This window comes from Solea senegalensis, linkage group LG9 (genome assembly GCF_019176455.1).
Source record: "Solea senegalensis isolate Sse05_10M linkage group LG9, IFAPA_SoseM_1, whole genome shotgun sequence".
NCBI lineage: Eukaryota > Metazoa > Chordata > Actinopteri > Pleuronectiformes > Soleidae > Solea > Solea senegalensis.
This window is the reverse complement of record NC_058029.1, coordinates 21,353,335-21,367,791: the sequence shown is the minus strand read 5'-3', so window position 1 is coordinate 21,367,791 and position 14,457 is coordinate 21,353,335. Positions and strand designations below refer to the sequence as shown.

Sequence of the window (14,457 nt, the reverse complement as noted above, 5' to 3'; positions counted from 1 at the left end):
AATTTCACCTCTTGATGCATCAAAACGTTTGGCTTCTGATTTTGTTTAATACTGTTTCAATAAGTATTAAATTATAGTGAGATATTTAACATTTTCTGTAAACGTTGTTTCTCATGGGAAATTAATGGAAAGCTGAATCAAGCACAGATTTACAGGAACAGCTCATTACGTAGTGAGCTCATTCATTTTCAGTGTACACAAACCAACAGCAGAGGGCGTAAGACTCATCTGTTTCCACGTAATAAACTCACCAGAGACTGTGTCTTTTTACTGTGAGTTAGATTAATTGGATACAACCTATATATGTATTGATTTTTCTTTTTCTCTCTTTTTTTTAAAGTTGAATTCTGCTTCTTTGTAGAAAGCACACTCACTTTATTTAGTATACACATGTTCAGCTCCTAGTTGACTTCTTGCAAATGTCTAATCAGCCATCTCAATGCACACAGGCATGTATAGAAAAGGCAAAGACGAGCTGCGGAAGTTCAAACCAACCACCAAAATGGAGAAACTTATTTTATAAGCGTGACGTGTTTGTTACTGCCAAACGGGGAATTTCTGAGTATTTCAGAAACTGCTGATCTTCTTGTTTTTCCACGCATCTCTAGGGTTTACAAGGAATAGTCTGAAATGGAGAAAATGTCCTCTGTTCTATAAGAGAGAGGCCAAACATATTTGAAGCAATAGAAAAGAACAGTAACTCACTGCCACTAAGGTATATTCAATTAGAGAGTTTTCTTTTTATCAATTCAACCCACTCGAAGTATCTGCTGTAAGGGTTTGGTGGGGGCAACTAAATCTGGGTCACGTAGGGATTTTCCTGAATATGAAATCATTCCTCTTGGATATATTTCTTGTTTTTTTAATTCATGAAATTAATCTAGAATCAAAGTTAAACCGGCTGAGCTTCAGATGCTGTCGCTTCAACAAGTTGTTCCCAGCGAAACCCCTCCACTAATAACTGTGTTTTTAGGGGATGTGACGCCTCTCACCCTGATGACGTCACATTCTCTATCGCTCTCGCGCGCGCACGCGCACACACACACACACAAGTCGCGAGAGAGAGAGAGAGACACGGAGACACGCCGAGCAACAGCAGCACTCACACACTCAGAGAGCAGCAGCAGCAGCAGTGGGAGCAGCGGGAGCAGCGGGAGGTAGTTTACACCTGTGCACCGCCGGAACCACTTCAACAGGATTTTTTCTTTTCTTTAAATTCACTTAACAGAGTCCGCGTTTAAGGCGCAGTGTGGGACACTTGCATCGAGAGGCTGTGTCGGACCCCTGTTTTGTCCGGCAGACACACAAGTTATTTTTTGTCGGGTGAGAGTATAAGTTTTTGGTTGTTTTTTTTACACCGGAGCCGAGAAGGCACCTGAGGCTGTTGTTTGAATCTTGCGTCGGTATCAGAGACACAGACGGACGGTGGTTCCAGCAGGAGCAGCGGAGTCAACCATGGCGAGACATGACGCCCGAAATTGGATCGGACTGTTCTGCCTGGTGTCGTCGATTCTCACAGACCACGGTAAGACAACCTCACGGGTCATCATTTAAGTCTTAAGAAAAAAACTTCCAACTTATTGTTCGTGGTCAATTTTGCCCGGAGCTTTATTAATTCACGAGGACACTCATTTAAGTCCTCGTGACCACCTGTCAGGGCGGTGACAGGAGCAGGAAACACAGCAGGTGGTTTACACTGTCGCTTTGCTGTATATGTTTATTTCTCTTTAAATGTTAAAGAAACCCTTTTCTTCTGAGTTATTTTCACAACATAAAGTGAGTTTCTCTCTTACTCCCCCCTCACACTCTCGGTATTTCCCTCACTCCAGCCGTATCAGTGTTTAGACCGAGTTTCGGTCGGTGACTCAACAGCCTTTAGCTTTGCTAAGGTGTGGCTCTGCTGTGGAGCTAGGTGCTTTTTTCCGCAGGTGTTGTCGTTTCGGTGTGCTGTTCTCCGCTTTAGTGACTGTTCCAGTGTGTATTCTCTGCTGCTCTCCCCCCTTAAAGCCTCCTCACTCCCGCTCCTTTTCTATCCTCTGTCCTCACATCATCCTTTATTAGTTACACTTCACTTGACAAAAATGGGTCTGGTGAGACTGTTAATGCACATAGAGAGCGACGGGGGCGTTTCTCACATTTAATAACTTGGCTATATTTTCAATTCAGTTAATCACAACCATGTACACCTGTACTGTCAATTAAGACTTTAAACAGGGTGACACCCGTCTCCATGGCAACAAGTGTTATACAAGTTAATTATTCAAGTGTTTTCCAGTCCACTGGAGGTCAGGTTGCTTATACAGGAACTAAAGTCACACCAGCTCAGTTTCCCATCAATGCATATTTTTGATTTACTTTAAAATAAGAACTTAATAAATGAATTCAAGTTTTTTTTAATTCTTAAAGGAGGTTGAAATGTTGGCTTTCTGATAAACTGTAAATGTAAACGGGTCATTATGGCAAACAAAGGATGAAATAAATCGCATGAAGTCTCCAGCCTCCACATTCACAATGGTGAATAAGAGGAGGTATGTGTGAACTGAAAATGAAAGCACATTAGTCCTCGATAAAGTGAGAAGTATATCTACAATAACAGATTGGAAACAGCATAAAATTCCAATCGCTACTGACTCATCACCTTCAAGTGGTACCAAATTTCAAATAATTCAGCTGTGAATGTTGACACACCCTCACTTTTGACTGTGAAGCAAATTAAATTATCTGAACTAGAAATAATATGCATGGGTGGATTATTTAGTGTCAGTGAGCTGGTTCTCAGTCATTTTACTGAAAAGAATAAAACTAAATGGTACAGTCAACACTGTAGAAGAGAGGATCATTTGCTTGGTTCAGAAGCTTCCACTTTATCACTTCACTGCTTCAGATGGATTTGGGATGTCTGTCAGACAGTTTGGAGAACTGAGAATGGTCCGTCCTGCCTTTATGCAAACAGTCCCATTTGCTTATTTTAATATTTTTAAATGTCATGAAAATCTACCTCGGTGTGAAAAAAATAAAATAAAGTGGCAATACAATCCAGGTGCTGCTGAGAGAGCTCACATTGACTTGATATAGCTTTGAAAATGTTCACAACAGAAAGTGTCTGGTGTGTAAAGGCCTTCATCCTTGTTCTGTGTTGACCCAGACTTTACATTTTACCACCTCCTGTGTGAACTGTCCAACTAATATTCTCCAAACAGCAGTGGTTGGAAACACACAAATGTGCAAAGGAAACCCGGTTGTTGAAATGGCATGCAGCTATTAACATATGAATGCGTGTGGCATGAAACCAGTTCAACCCCCCCCCTGGTTCTGTGATAGGACAGCTATTTGTTTTGTGCTGGAATTGGGGCAAAAATGTAGGACTAGATCTAACACTCCAGTGCAGCTACAGTAAGATAAAAATGTTTTCAATAGTGTGCTGTAATCTAGTCAGCTGTGGTGGTGTTTTAATCACGACTTATGAGCACAGTCACTCTTGTGACTTATTCATGCATTTGACAGAGCATGAAGTGCTCTCAAGGGATAGAGAAAAGTGGGGAGAAAAAAACAGAATGAAAGATTTTACATATTTATGAGTGAGGAAAAAGGACTAGTCTTTAATTTGAGTGTTTTGTTTTTTTTAATTTTAATAAACCTCTGCCCTTTTGTGTGTGTGTTTGTGTGTGTGGGGGGTGTAATAGTTAAGGTATGTAACTAATGCTGCAACCACTGCAGGAACACAACTTCTGTACATGTTTCCCATTACCACTCAGGCTTTGACAGCACTTACCTCGACCTCCCGTCCTGAGTCTGAGAGTGTAATTACTTGTGTAACGCTGCAAAGTTTTCAATTTACTATGCCCTAGCTTTAATGTAAAAATAATCAATATTGAGATTGATGGGGATTTTAATCAAGGCAGATTTCTTCAATTACACATGTATCTTAACAGAGGATGGCCAATGGGGGTCTAATCTAATCTCTGAACCTACACTATGTAACCAACCCCCCACCCCCAAGTTTGGCTTGTGGGAGACCATAGATGTGGGTCAGAAAGGCTTGGCCCATTACCATGGAGATGTTTTTATTAGAGGAGGGGTGGGCTTATGTGTGGGGGAGTTTGGGTGGGGGGTACGAGGCTGTGCAGTATTGTCTTTATGGCTGAGAGTGCAGTGAGTGTGCAGGGGGTGAGTAGTCGGCTGCCTGAGAAACTGTTGAGCATGTAGGGTCACAGCCGGGGGAGGACGCTGCTTCCTTTTTTCTGACAAATAAACATTTCACAAATAAACTTCTCCTTCAGATGCAGAAGCCTCTCTTGGTGGTTCTTATCAGTTTTGAGGAAACAGGTGGCTTTTTTGCTGCAGCTTGCTGCAGTATGCGGGGTTGTGGCTGAGTTTTGGGATTGGCTAAAAAACCAAACAGACAGCAACTGATTAAGACGGGCCCCACCTCCCCTCTCTCCCACCCACCACTCGACAGCCTCCGTCTCTCCCGCCAACCCTTGCTCCCTCCCCCACCTCTGCTGTCGAGCACATACAGGAGTTCTTGTTCTCGTCTCTTTGTATTTTTACCTATCTTTCAATCTCCTGTCTGCTCTGTTGTTTGACTGACGGTACTTATTGGGTTATTCCAATGGGCTTCCTCCCCCGACACTCAGGCTCTGTTTGGACACAAGTCTGTGTTGCCTATGACAGGAACATCATGCAAACAGACAGGAAAATAAACCACTTGAGAACCTCACCACGGTCTGTCACCAAGGCTGTAGGATTTCTTGTCCTGGTCCTGTTGAGATGGTGTGTTTTGCATCCCACACGGTCAGAATAGCTAATGTTGTATTGATGTGAAGGGCTATGAAATTTCCAGCATCTTTAACGCTTACACAAACACACACATCCAAAGGATTTTGCTCTTGCCATTTCCCCACAAATGAAGATACCCTGTGAGAACATTGCATTTCTGCCAAACCAGTGGCCATTTATCATCACACCAGAAAAAACTTGCTCTATTATGAATAAAAATAGATGATGGATCATGAGTGGACTATTTCTCCATGCTAAATAAAGAAAAAATAAATAAAATAATGAAAAAGAAGGTCTTGAGTATCTCGTTAGTCCCCTTGGTTCGAGGGGCTTCGCCGTTAGTTTAGCTTTTGCGCTAATGGCTGTCACAGTCATGTCCCATCATTATGTAAATTAGCTGTCCTCACCCCTTTTCTGCAGCCCTGTAAATGTCAGATAGATTTTGAAAAGGTCATGTAGGCCTATGTGTGAGTAAGGACGTTTCATTTTATGTTAGATAAGCACTACTACTTACTTACTTACTTACTAAGAATCCTTCCTGTGTAAATGACACATCAGTTATCTCCTCCCCTTGTAATCAACATTGAGTTCATTGATACAGACAAGTATGTTCAAATTGATAGTTTAATGAGGATGTGAGTAATTCCTATCGAGTCCAGTTCTTTTTGAATAAGTATACAGCAGATAAGAACTAAAGATATTTAAGCTTAGTAACAGCCTATTAAAGGACAATTTAGCAGAAGGTACTTTTAATGTCAGAAGCTACATTTACTGACCACTTCATTAGGTACACATGGACACCTAGTTGACAAGCGTGTAATCAGTGTGGTCTTTCGCTGCTGTAGCCAGCCTTCTTCAAGTTCTTACACGTTTTATGTGCATTCAGATGGTCTTCTGCATACTTTGGTTCTATGAGTTGTTATTTGAGCAATTGTGAACCAGTCTGGCCATTTTCCTCTGACCTCTGGCGTCAACAGGGATATTTTCTCCTTTTCAGACCATTCCCTGTAAACCAATAGTCTCTGAATTGATCAGACCAAAGTCACTTGATTCAAAGTCACTTGACGTCGCTTTCCTCTCCCATTCTGATGCTCTGTTTGAACTCCACCAGGAACCATGTCTACAGTACATGCCTAAATGTATTGAGTTGCTGCTGTTTAACTGATTGGGTATTTGCCTGGACAAGCATTAAACTAGTGTGCCCAGTAAAGAGACCAATGAGTGTATATTGATTAATTTCAAATGAAAGTTTTTAGATATACTAATACTATGATAGTAAATGTGTATATAGTATATAATATGGACCAAAAAGACAAAGGATGCATCAGGCCCATTGTTGACTTGGTAAATATTATCTGACAGTACAGATGACTCAGAGGCGAGGGGGTTGATGAACACGAGTCACTGCATTTTATTGTGTTTTTGGCTGCAGTATTGGACCACAAACACACACACACATGCACTGCTGGTGATGAATAAGTGAAGCAGCCTAAGGCCAAGCCTTTAAGTCAGATGACATTCCAATAATAGGGAGGGATCCATCATGTCAGTGAATGACCGCACATGTGTGTGTGTGAGTTGCTGCTTCCTTCAGGATGTGGTGTGTTATCGTCCTCATCAGCAACCCTGTTATCTATTCACACATATCACATCCGAGGATACTCTTTTTCTCACTTTTCATGCTCTGTTCATTTAACGGTCTGCCTGAGAATGCTTTTCCCGGCACTTACATAGTGATAATGTCATGGCTGTTAATGGAGAACCAAAGCCAGGAAAGTTATGTGATGGTTAGTTGTGTGAAATGTGCCCTGCTGCTCTTCACCTACACATGCATGCTGGGTGGATGGCGGCCCGTGTTGAGGTCACACAGAGAGCCCCCCATAGAGATGTTTGTGTTTCACTTTCAGGGTTACCAGACTCCCGGAGTCGTTCCCATCTGATCTGAAGGGAAATTAATAACGACCCTCCTCTAAGAAGAAATGCCAAATATAATTAATATAAATATAGCAGCTGAGGGGTTTCCAAAAATGCAACTGCACTGGGGATGATGTTCTTGGCAGAGTTGTTGGGTTAAACCTTTATCTGCGCTACATCAAATCTCTGTGCTTCAGCTCATACATTTATATCAGTTCACTGCAAGGGACCATTCCATAATGTTCTGTCACCACCCACATGTTCCTCCATAATGGAGAGTTTTAAGACTGTACTTTTGGTGGCATCTTTTATATGAATGCGAAAAGGCATGTTGTTTACTTTATTTTCCAGTCACACACATTTACACACCATTAGACAAGATGCCTTTTGCCAAATCTGCATTTTTCTATGTCTAACGAACCCCAGATGGAATCCAAGGAAATGCAGGTCATACCCATTCCAGCTCAGTCAATGTGGAGAATGAGTGGTAGCTTCAATTGAGGATCCATTGAAAGGCATCCAAAGTCTTTAAAACAAAATCCCCTTAATTAACAGGACTTGGAAGATGGGTGTCTCTGTGACCCCCTCTGCAGTAAAATCGCTGAGGAGGAGCAGAGGACTGAATGGGGGCACATATGCCGACAATTTCAAATTCCACACAGAGGCACCTTGGCAGAATGGATGAAAGAGGATTTTTTTTAGAATATTGTTAGGGAGTGAACCGGCAAGGCTAAGAATTATCAGCTCATTTGTAATTTAGTCGCACCTCCCTCCTCTCGTCTTCTACCGCTCTTAAAGCATGACACACATATTTAACAGTCAAAGATCCTCCCATTATGGACAGTAAAAGAACTGCTTACACTAGCTTTTCTCTTTTTATTTTAGTCATATGACCTGAACCCTTTCTCTTTGTCGTTTTTTCCCCTCCGTCTTTGTCACTATCTCTTTATTTCACAATTCTCCTCTCGGTGCACTTAGCAGATCTGAGCACCTAAGCACTGAGGCCCTTGACGGTGTCCCCCCTCCTCACCATGTCCCTGGTGAGGAGGACATTAGCAGTCACCTTAATGTGTCTAAATGTAGTTTGCGAGGTGGAAGGTGGTTTGCGTTATTGATCCAGTATTGAATGGTGGATGATGCAGTGCCCTTATGTGATATTGAAAACATTTAGGGCTTGCTCTGTCGGCATGACAGCACCATGAGACATTGCTCTCTCCCCTCCTCCTCTGCTAATCCCAGCCTGTGTCCTCTCTGCTGACCCATTACTAGCATCTCTGTCTCTTTTCATGCATGTTTGTCCTCCTTTTATCAATATGTGTAGCCCTGCAACACCACACATTTACTGTGCTGCATCTTCATCGCATCCGACTTTATCAAGGTCATGTCAAATTCACACTTCTCAGCGGCAGTGGACCGGCTAGCTACAAGAGGAAATTGAATTTGGTGTGACGGGGTCTTGTGTGAACCCCGGAGTCATGCTCCTCAAAAACCTTCTGCTCACCAACTGCTTTCAATTCAGCCAGCTTTCCTCTCTGTCTCAGGAGATTTATCTGATGAGAGGGTAAAATTACATACTGTAATAAAAGGAAAACAAACTGATACCCTAGAAATAAGAAAACATACTATGCCATCACTGAGATGATGTACAACGGGTTTATTTTTCATTAAAGCACGTGGGTCATGTTCATATGTTTCACAGGACCATCTGTGTTGTTTTGAGCCTAGAACTCTTATCGTGTCCCTGATATCAGCACTTCATGTCGTTCCACTTGTTTGTTTAAAAATGTGCTGCCATGCTACGCCGATAAACGAGCAGCACAGTCGTCATTAGTCCCAAGAGCCTTGAAATGGCAGGAGCATATAAATCCTCCCCTAGAAGCAAAAGGTATGTTAAGGTCAAACAGAGGCAGCAGGTTTATTCAGTTATCAGCTCAGTGTTTAGTCAACAGGATGTGCAAGAGTTTGTTTGGTGTTGCTCCTCAGGGAGAGCAGCTCCTCCTCTATTTGAGCAATTTGTCTCATTCATCTACCTAACTGATTGCCTTCTCTTTAATCGGCCACTTGCTCCCCACTGCCCCATCACATTTGTGCCTTCACTTCCATTTCGCCAACTTCATTCATTCTTCCTTTGCTCTCTCCGTCTTTCTCTGTCTACTTCCTTTACTAATGCTTCCAACTTCCTCTTCTCTGCAATTTGCTGCCCATAATTGATCCATCTGTTCAGTAAACTACTACATCTTTTCTCCTCTTCTCATCCTGCTCTTTCTTCTCCTTCTCCTCTTTCCCCCCAGCCACGAATCCCTCGTTTCTGCTTCTGTAATTGGATCGTCTTACTCGCTCTTTTCTCCCAATCTCCTTCCCTCTCTTTTTCCTAATTCAACCTTCTTCTTCTCCCCTGTCCCACCATCCAATTCTCCAGTTGTCTCTTCCACCCACGTCAGTCCCAGAGTTTCACTTAAGGCCTATCCAAACTGCCTGTGTTACTTTTGTTACTCTTATTTGCTCCTCGTCCCTCACTTTACTTTTTACCTCATACCTCCTTTACAGCCTCCACCCTCTCTATTGACATATTGACTGCAGGCATCTGAGCTCCCTACCTCCCATAATTAGCTCTTCTGTTTGTTTCTTTTTCCACACATCATTCATTCTCTCTCTCTCTCACTCACTACTCTCCTGCCTTCAGTCTCTTTCTTTTTTAATGGCAAAGAACACCTCCCACTCCAGCCTGGTGGGCATTTTTTGAAGGTTAAGTTGGTGCGACACTTTTACTGTGTTTCACCTCACCTTACCCCCTCCTCCAATTATCTCACCCTCGCCTCCCTCGCCCAGCCTGTGAGAATGACACACATCACTGCCACCCTTTTGCACGCAATAACAAAAAAGAAAAGAAAAACGCAGACAAGGAGAACAAATAGTACATGTGTTGCGGACGGCACGTACAAAGTTCCCAGGGACGTTTGGCTGATTTGATGGTTGAATCACTTGATTACTGTACAGAGGACAGGAAAGGGGAAGTGACAGAGCAAAGTAAGTAAATGAGGGAGGAAAGACTGGTGAAATGAAAACAGATGCAGGATTTTTTCCCCCGCTCTCAGCAGAGCTAACCTGTCATGCAGTTCTGGGATCAGGCTGATCATGTCCACTCCCCTGCTGTTAGATGCTGTCACACGCCCGTCTCCCCTGCAGGCACTGACGACGCCAATAATAAAGCTCCACTCATCTAACAAGAAGTTCACACTGAAGTTGAAAAGGGATTACATTTGAGGAGTTGATTCTTAGTGTACAGTGTAATACAGTCCAATACTGCTGCTGATGCATGTATAGAATCAATATGAATCTACACTTACCATTTTAATCATGTTATTAACTAAATAACTATAGAAATATGAATTCTTCTACAATTCAGCCTGTATATGTCAATCTTATCTCTTGTATTACTTGTTCTTGAGCTAAACCTATCAGTTCTAATCCATAACTTAATTACTTAATAGAATAGAGTAATGATGACTAATAAATAAAATTAAAAATAAATAATCACACTAGCAGCAACTTTTTCACATTAACTTCATATAAAGCACTGGTTATTGTTGACTCTGAAGTCTAAGTTAGTCATTTTCAAACACACATGTTATTTTGATCTGGACGTGTGGTGTCACTTTATCTCTGTACATTGTAAGTGTGCAGAGAATGTGGGACTGCAGCAACCTTGGGATGTTGCGTTAGGTCAGTCAGTAAGGCGGTCAGCTGGCTGCTGCTAGACAAAATGATGCACTTGGTGTCACTGAAAACAGAGACACTATTGTTCTCCGCCTGAGTTTAGAGACCCTCCTCCTCCTTCCTTCCCCCAGACTCTTCCCCATAATCCAGGTGAGCCGAGGGAGACCACTGAAAAGGACATCTATTGTGCTCCCTCCCCCTTCCCTTTTGCCACCCTGCACCACACCTGTATCAATGGACAGGCCTGCCTTTCAGTAGCAGCCCTAGAGGAAAGTGTCCCTGTAATAAGAGATGATTTGATTCTTTAGCCTTGAAATGGAAGCTGATGGAGAGGCTTTTTTTGTTGTTGTGGTGCCATTTTAAAATGTTTTACTCAAGCCATAGGGTGCTTCTCGAAGGGTATTTGGTTGCAGAAGGTTTGATATTTTGCATTACGATTAATTGCTATGAAGGATTTAACAGATTAAGAATGTATTCATTAATTAACCAATGTCTGTTTTCTTTCTCCTGTGTCATTTTCTGGACCTCACATACTGTTGAATGATGAGCTATAGCAAACATCAAGGCACACATCAACCCAGAACACTGACGTGATTAGGAAAGTGCTGCTCACATAACTTGTGAGCATGTGCAGTTAATGTGCAATGTTTTAGATTCAAACTATGCAAAGTATCTATTGTTGACCATCACATCTTATTATTAATTAATTTAGCTAAAGGTTAAGGAAAATGCACAAAATTTGCAACCCAAATATGTTTTCTGTGTGTGTTTGGCTACTTGCTGTTTTGTCCTATCTTGGCCTGTTAAAGAAGAGCCAGGAGGGAGGAGAATCAAAGAGGAGAGTGAAAGAGTCAGGAAGAGTAAGACGGACCATCTTCTCTGTTGCCTAGTACTTGTCACTGAGGCTCTGGTTGTGGGCTCACTCCCTCGCGTTGCTTGGTGCCATCTCCTGAATCGTTTTTTTAAAAAGGATTTTAAAGGATACACTTTAACTGCATACTTCTGTCCTTTTACTCCGTTCATATTCTTTTCTCTTCACACATCAAGCTGGCGGCTGATTTGTGCACCAGTGATTCATGAATTTATCTCTGGCACGGCACAGTCACGCAGGGTGCACACATGAGTGTGAGTAAGTGTGTGTGTGCATGCGTGTGTGTGCGCGTGTTATGCGTGTGTGAATTCTGAGCAACAGAAGAAGGGAGGATGCTGGAGGGAAAGGTAGAGAGGGAGAAGGGAGAGGGAATGTGCCATGATGCCAGCCTTGATTAGAGCAGCAACACTTGCCGTTTAAACACACATTTAAATAGACACAGCCTTAGGAAGATTGGGGGGTGGGGGACTGAGGTGAGGAAAAGGATGTGGTTCCTCTAAAGCAAGTGCTTTCAGTTGTTCTGGTTTTAAATAGAAGTCCCTCAGGCTCCACCTTTTAACTTTCCCTTGTTCATTTGTTTATCTTCTTCCTCGAGTCTTCTTCTCCATTTTGTTCTCAACTTTTGACATGAAATTGCTCTATCTGGCATAGATTATTGATGTCTGCCATAGATGTTTTTCTTCTCTTTCCTTCTTCCCTGAATTCTTCTGCACAACTCTGCTCATTTGGCTGTCATCCCTGTGCCAGTCAGTTCCCTTCCTCTCATCCAATTTATCTCCCCTCCTCATTCTTTCCAGATGACTCTCTTCCCTCTGTCTCTCCCGTCATCACATCAGTCCCCTACCCCACACCCAGTCTCCTTTTCCTCTCTGAACCTGATGTGGCCTGTTTGTCTCAGTTTTGAGTGGCCTGCTTTGATTTCCTCTTCGTCTTCCCCTTGTCCTTTGCTCCTCCTCGGTTCTGTTTCTTGTTTATTTACATAGAAAGAGATGGTGGGTGAGCTGTCAGGATAGATTGATGGATGGGGAGAGGCCATGGGTGATGGGATCTGGGTTGTTGATGGACGCTCCTGTCAGTCAGGATACTACTTAAAGTATTGGCTGTTTCATTATTGTAAAAAGGTCCTTCCCTGGAGGACTTGTCAGTTATATTAAGGCACTCACCTCGGAGTGCCCATTTTCCTCACTGCTGGTGTCCTTTTGGTAGCCATAGATCTGACATTATTTCCATAATGCAGCTATCAAGCTAAAAGTAAAACGTTCTTTCAACGCACATTGGCATTTCAGAACATACTACAGTCAGCAGAGATGATGCCAAATTGCATCTCTGCCCTTGAAAAAGCTTGTCCCTTGTTGATGACATAATTGAGCAATGTCAACATGTGACAAACTGAGCTTAGCTACATCGGGTGAATTAATATGAACTGTGTAGGAGGGGAGCCTATTCATGATTTTCAAGTGCTTGTAGCCACTCAGTGCTTTTTTCTCATCTTGGGAAGCAATCACACCATGGAGCAACTTATCTGAGAAGCCACGGAGAATAATGCTAAATTATCTTTTTCTCCCAGTAGTTGGTTTCAATCGGTATCATATTTTTTTTTCAAGTATAATGAATACACTTGAGTTTTTACTTGGCCATTTAAAGGTGACCCTGACTTAATTGTCCTACAAAAAGTCAGATACCAGCATTGTAATTGTACTTGCAATGAAGTCCAGACTAATTCTATATTCAATTCTTAGTTCCATATTAGGTTAGCTTGAAGCAGATTTTAAGGTCACATTGATTGAATTTCATCAGAAAAACCATATAACACATGTTTCTTGTACTGTGTATATAATGTGTAAATTTATTGGATCTAATTTCTAACTTTTAAACTTAAACTTATGCCAAATAATTTCACATAATATTGATTATTATAATATTGACTCTCTGTGTTTCTCAGAATCATATGTTGCATATGACATCCCTAGACTGCACAAATTATTCATTTTATGTGATTTATTTTTACGAGTTGGAATATGGCTCAAAAACATCAAGGAACACCCATTAAGAAGTGGATTCTACGGCTATAAACACCTGTGTGTTCAACAGTTTGACTAAATCAATATTATTAATTGAAACTGGGTAGTGAAGGAGGGGGGCGTTATTTAGGCATACATCTTGTAGAACCATTGGCAGAAGTTGAAACTTTCCATCTTAAGTTCCTATCCAAGACCTAGTAATGGAACATGTATTCCTGGAAAGTGAAAATGGAATCAAAAACAAACAAAATGTTAGCGAGTGAAAAACAAGAATACAATCCATGACAAAGCTTGCCACTTCAGTTTCAAATACATTTTCTTGTTCATACTTTTACTTTCTTTGAGTTAATATAGAAGTAAAGAGAGTGGAGTGTGAGTTCAGCAGTGCTGCCTCCAGTTGCACCAAAGCCAGGTCAACACACCCACTGTGTTACCTAAGATTATTACAGCACATACATCTTGAAAGTACAGCAGTACGTCCAAGGTGATAAAACAGTGAGAAAATGTTAACGTCAACTCCAGTTATTTTTCACATCTCAGTTTGAGCCAATAAGCACAAGATGCTTTTTGCAAAGCAGTGCCATCACACCTTTTTTTTCGCAGTTTATTTTTGCCATAAGGATGTAACAAAACCAGCCCTGCTCTAAGCTGTACATTACTCACGCCGTATCCTTATAGTATGTGTCAGATATATCAAGAGCTGAAAAGGAAAAGTAAGAACCTTTCCTTCGACATTAGCACATTGTGCAAGACGTAATTCACATTATTACAACAGTTTGTAGATTACGCTGTGAATCATTTCATTCTAACGTCAAAGGAAGTGATGATAAAAATGATTGATAAATGCAGCCTGAGATTATAAATATTTTCATAATGTATGTATTGAAGTTGTATACATTCAGATAGCGGGGTCACCCGACCGTACCTTGAGAGGAATGTAAGTGGAGAGTTGTCCTTTCATAGTGACTGCTACTCAGAGGGACTTCCTGATAAATTGGAGGCACTGACTGGTTTAACACAAAATCATTAGATCAGCCCGTTTGTGCTTAGCCTGTAATGGCAGGAGTGACACTAGAAAGGAATTGTCCAAGATCATCTGAATGGCGTGCAGTTTGATGAGCAAGAGGAAGAGGCAAGTGCACACCAGGCTGTTAG

General features: G+C 41.8%; 1 protein-coding gene across 3 annotated transcripts in view; it reads left to right on the top strand.

Moving 5' to 3' along the window:
• Positions 1 to 1,101: 1,101 nt before the first annotated feature.
• si:ch73-22o12.1 (nectin-2) overlaps positions 1,102 to 14,457 on the top strand; it is a 78,125-nt gene continuing 64,769 nt past the window's right edge. For all 3 annotated transcript variants that reach the window (XM_044033571.1, XM_044033570.1, XM_044033569.1), the window contains exon 1: positions 1,102 to 1,525. In XM_044033571.1, the coding sequence (XP_043889506.1) occupies positions 1,456 to 1,525 (70 nt within the window). In that variant the 5' untranslated portion in view covers positions 1,102 to 1,455. The remainder of the gene's footprint in view (positions 1,526 to 14,457) is intronic.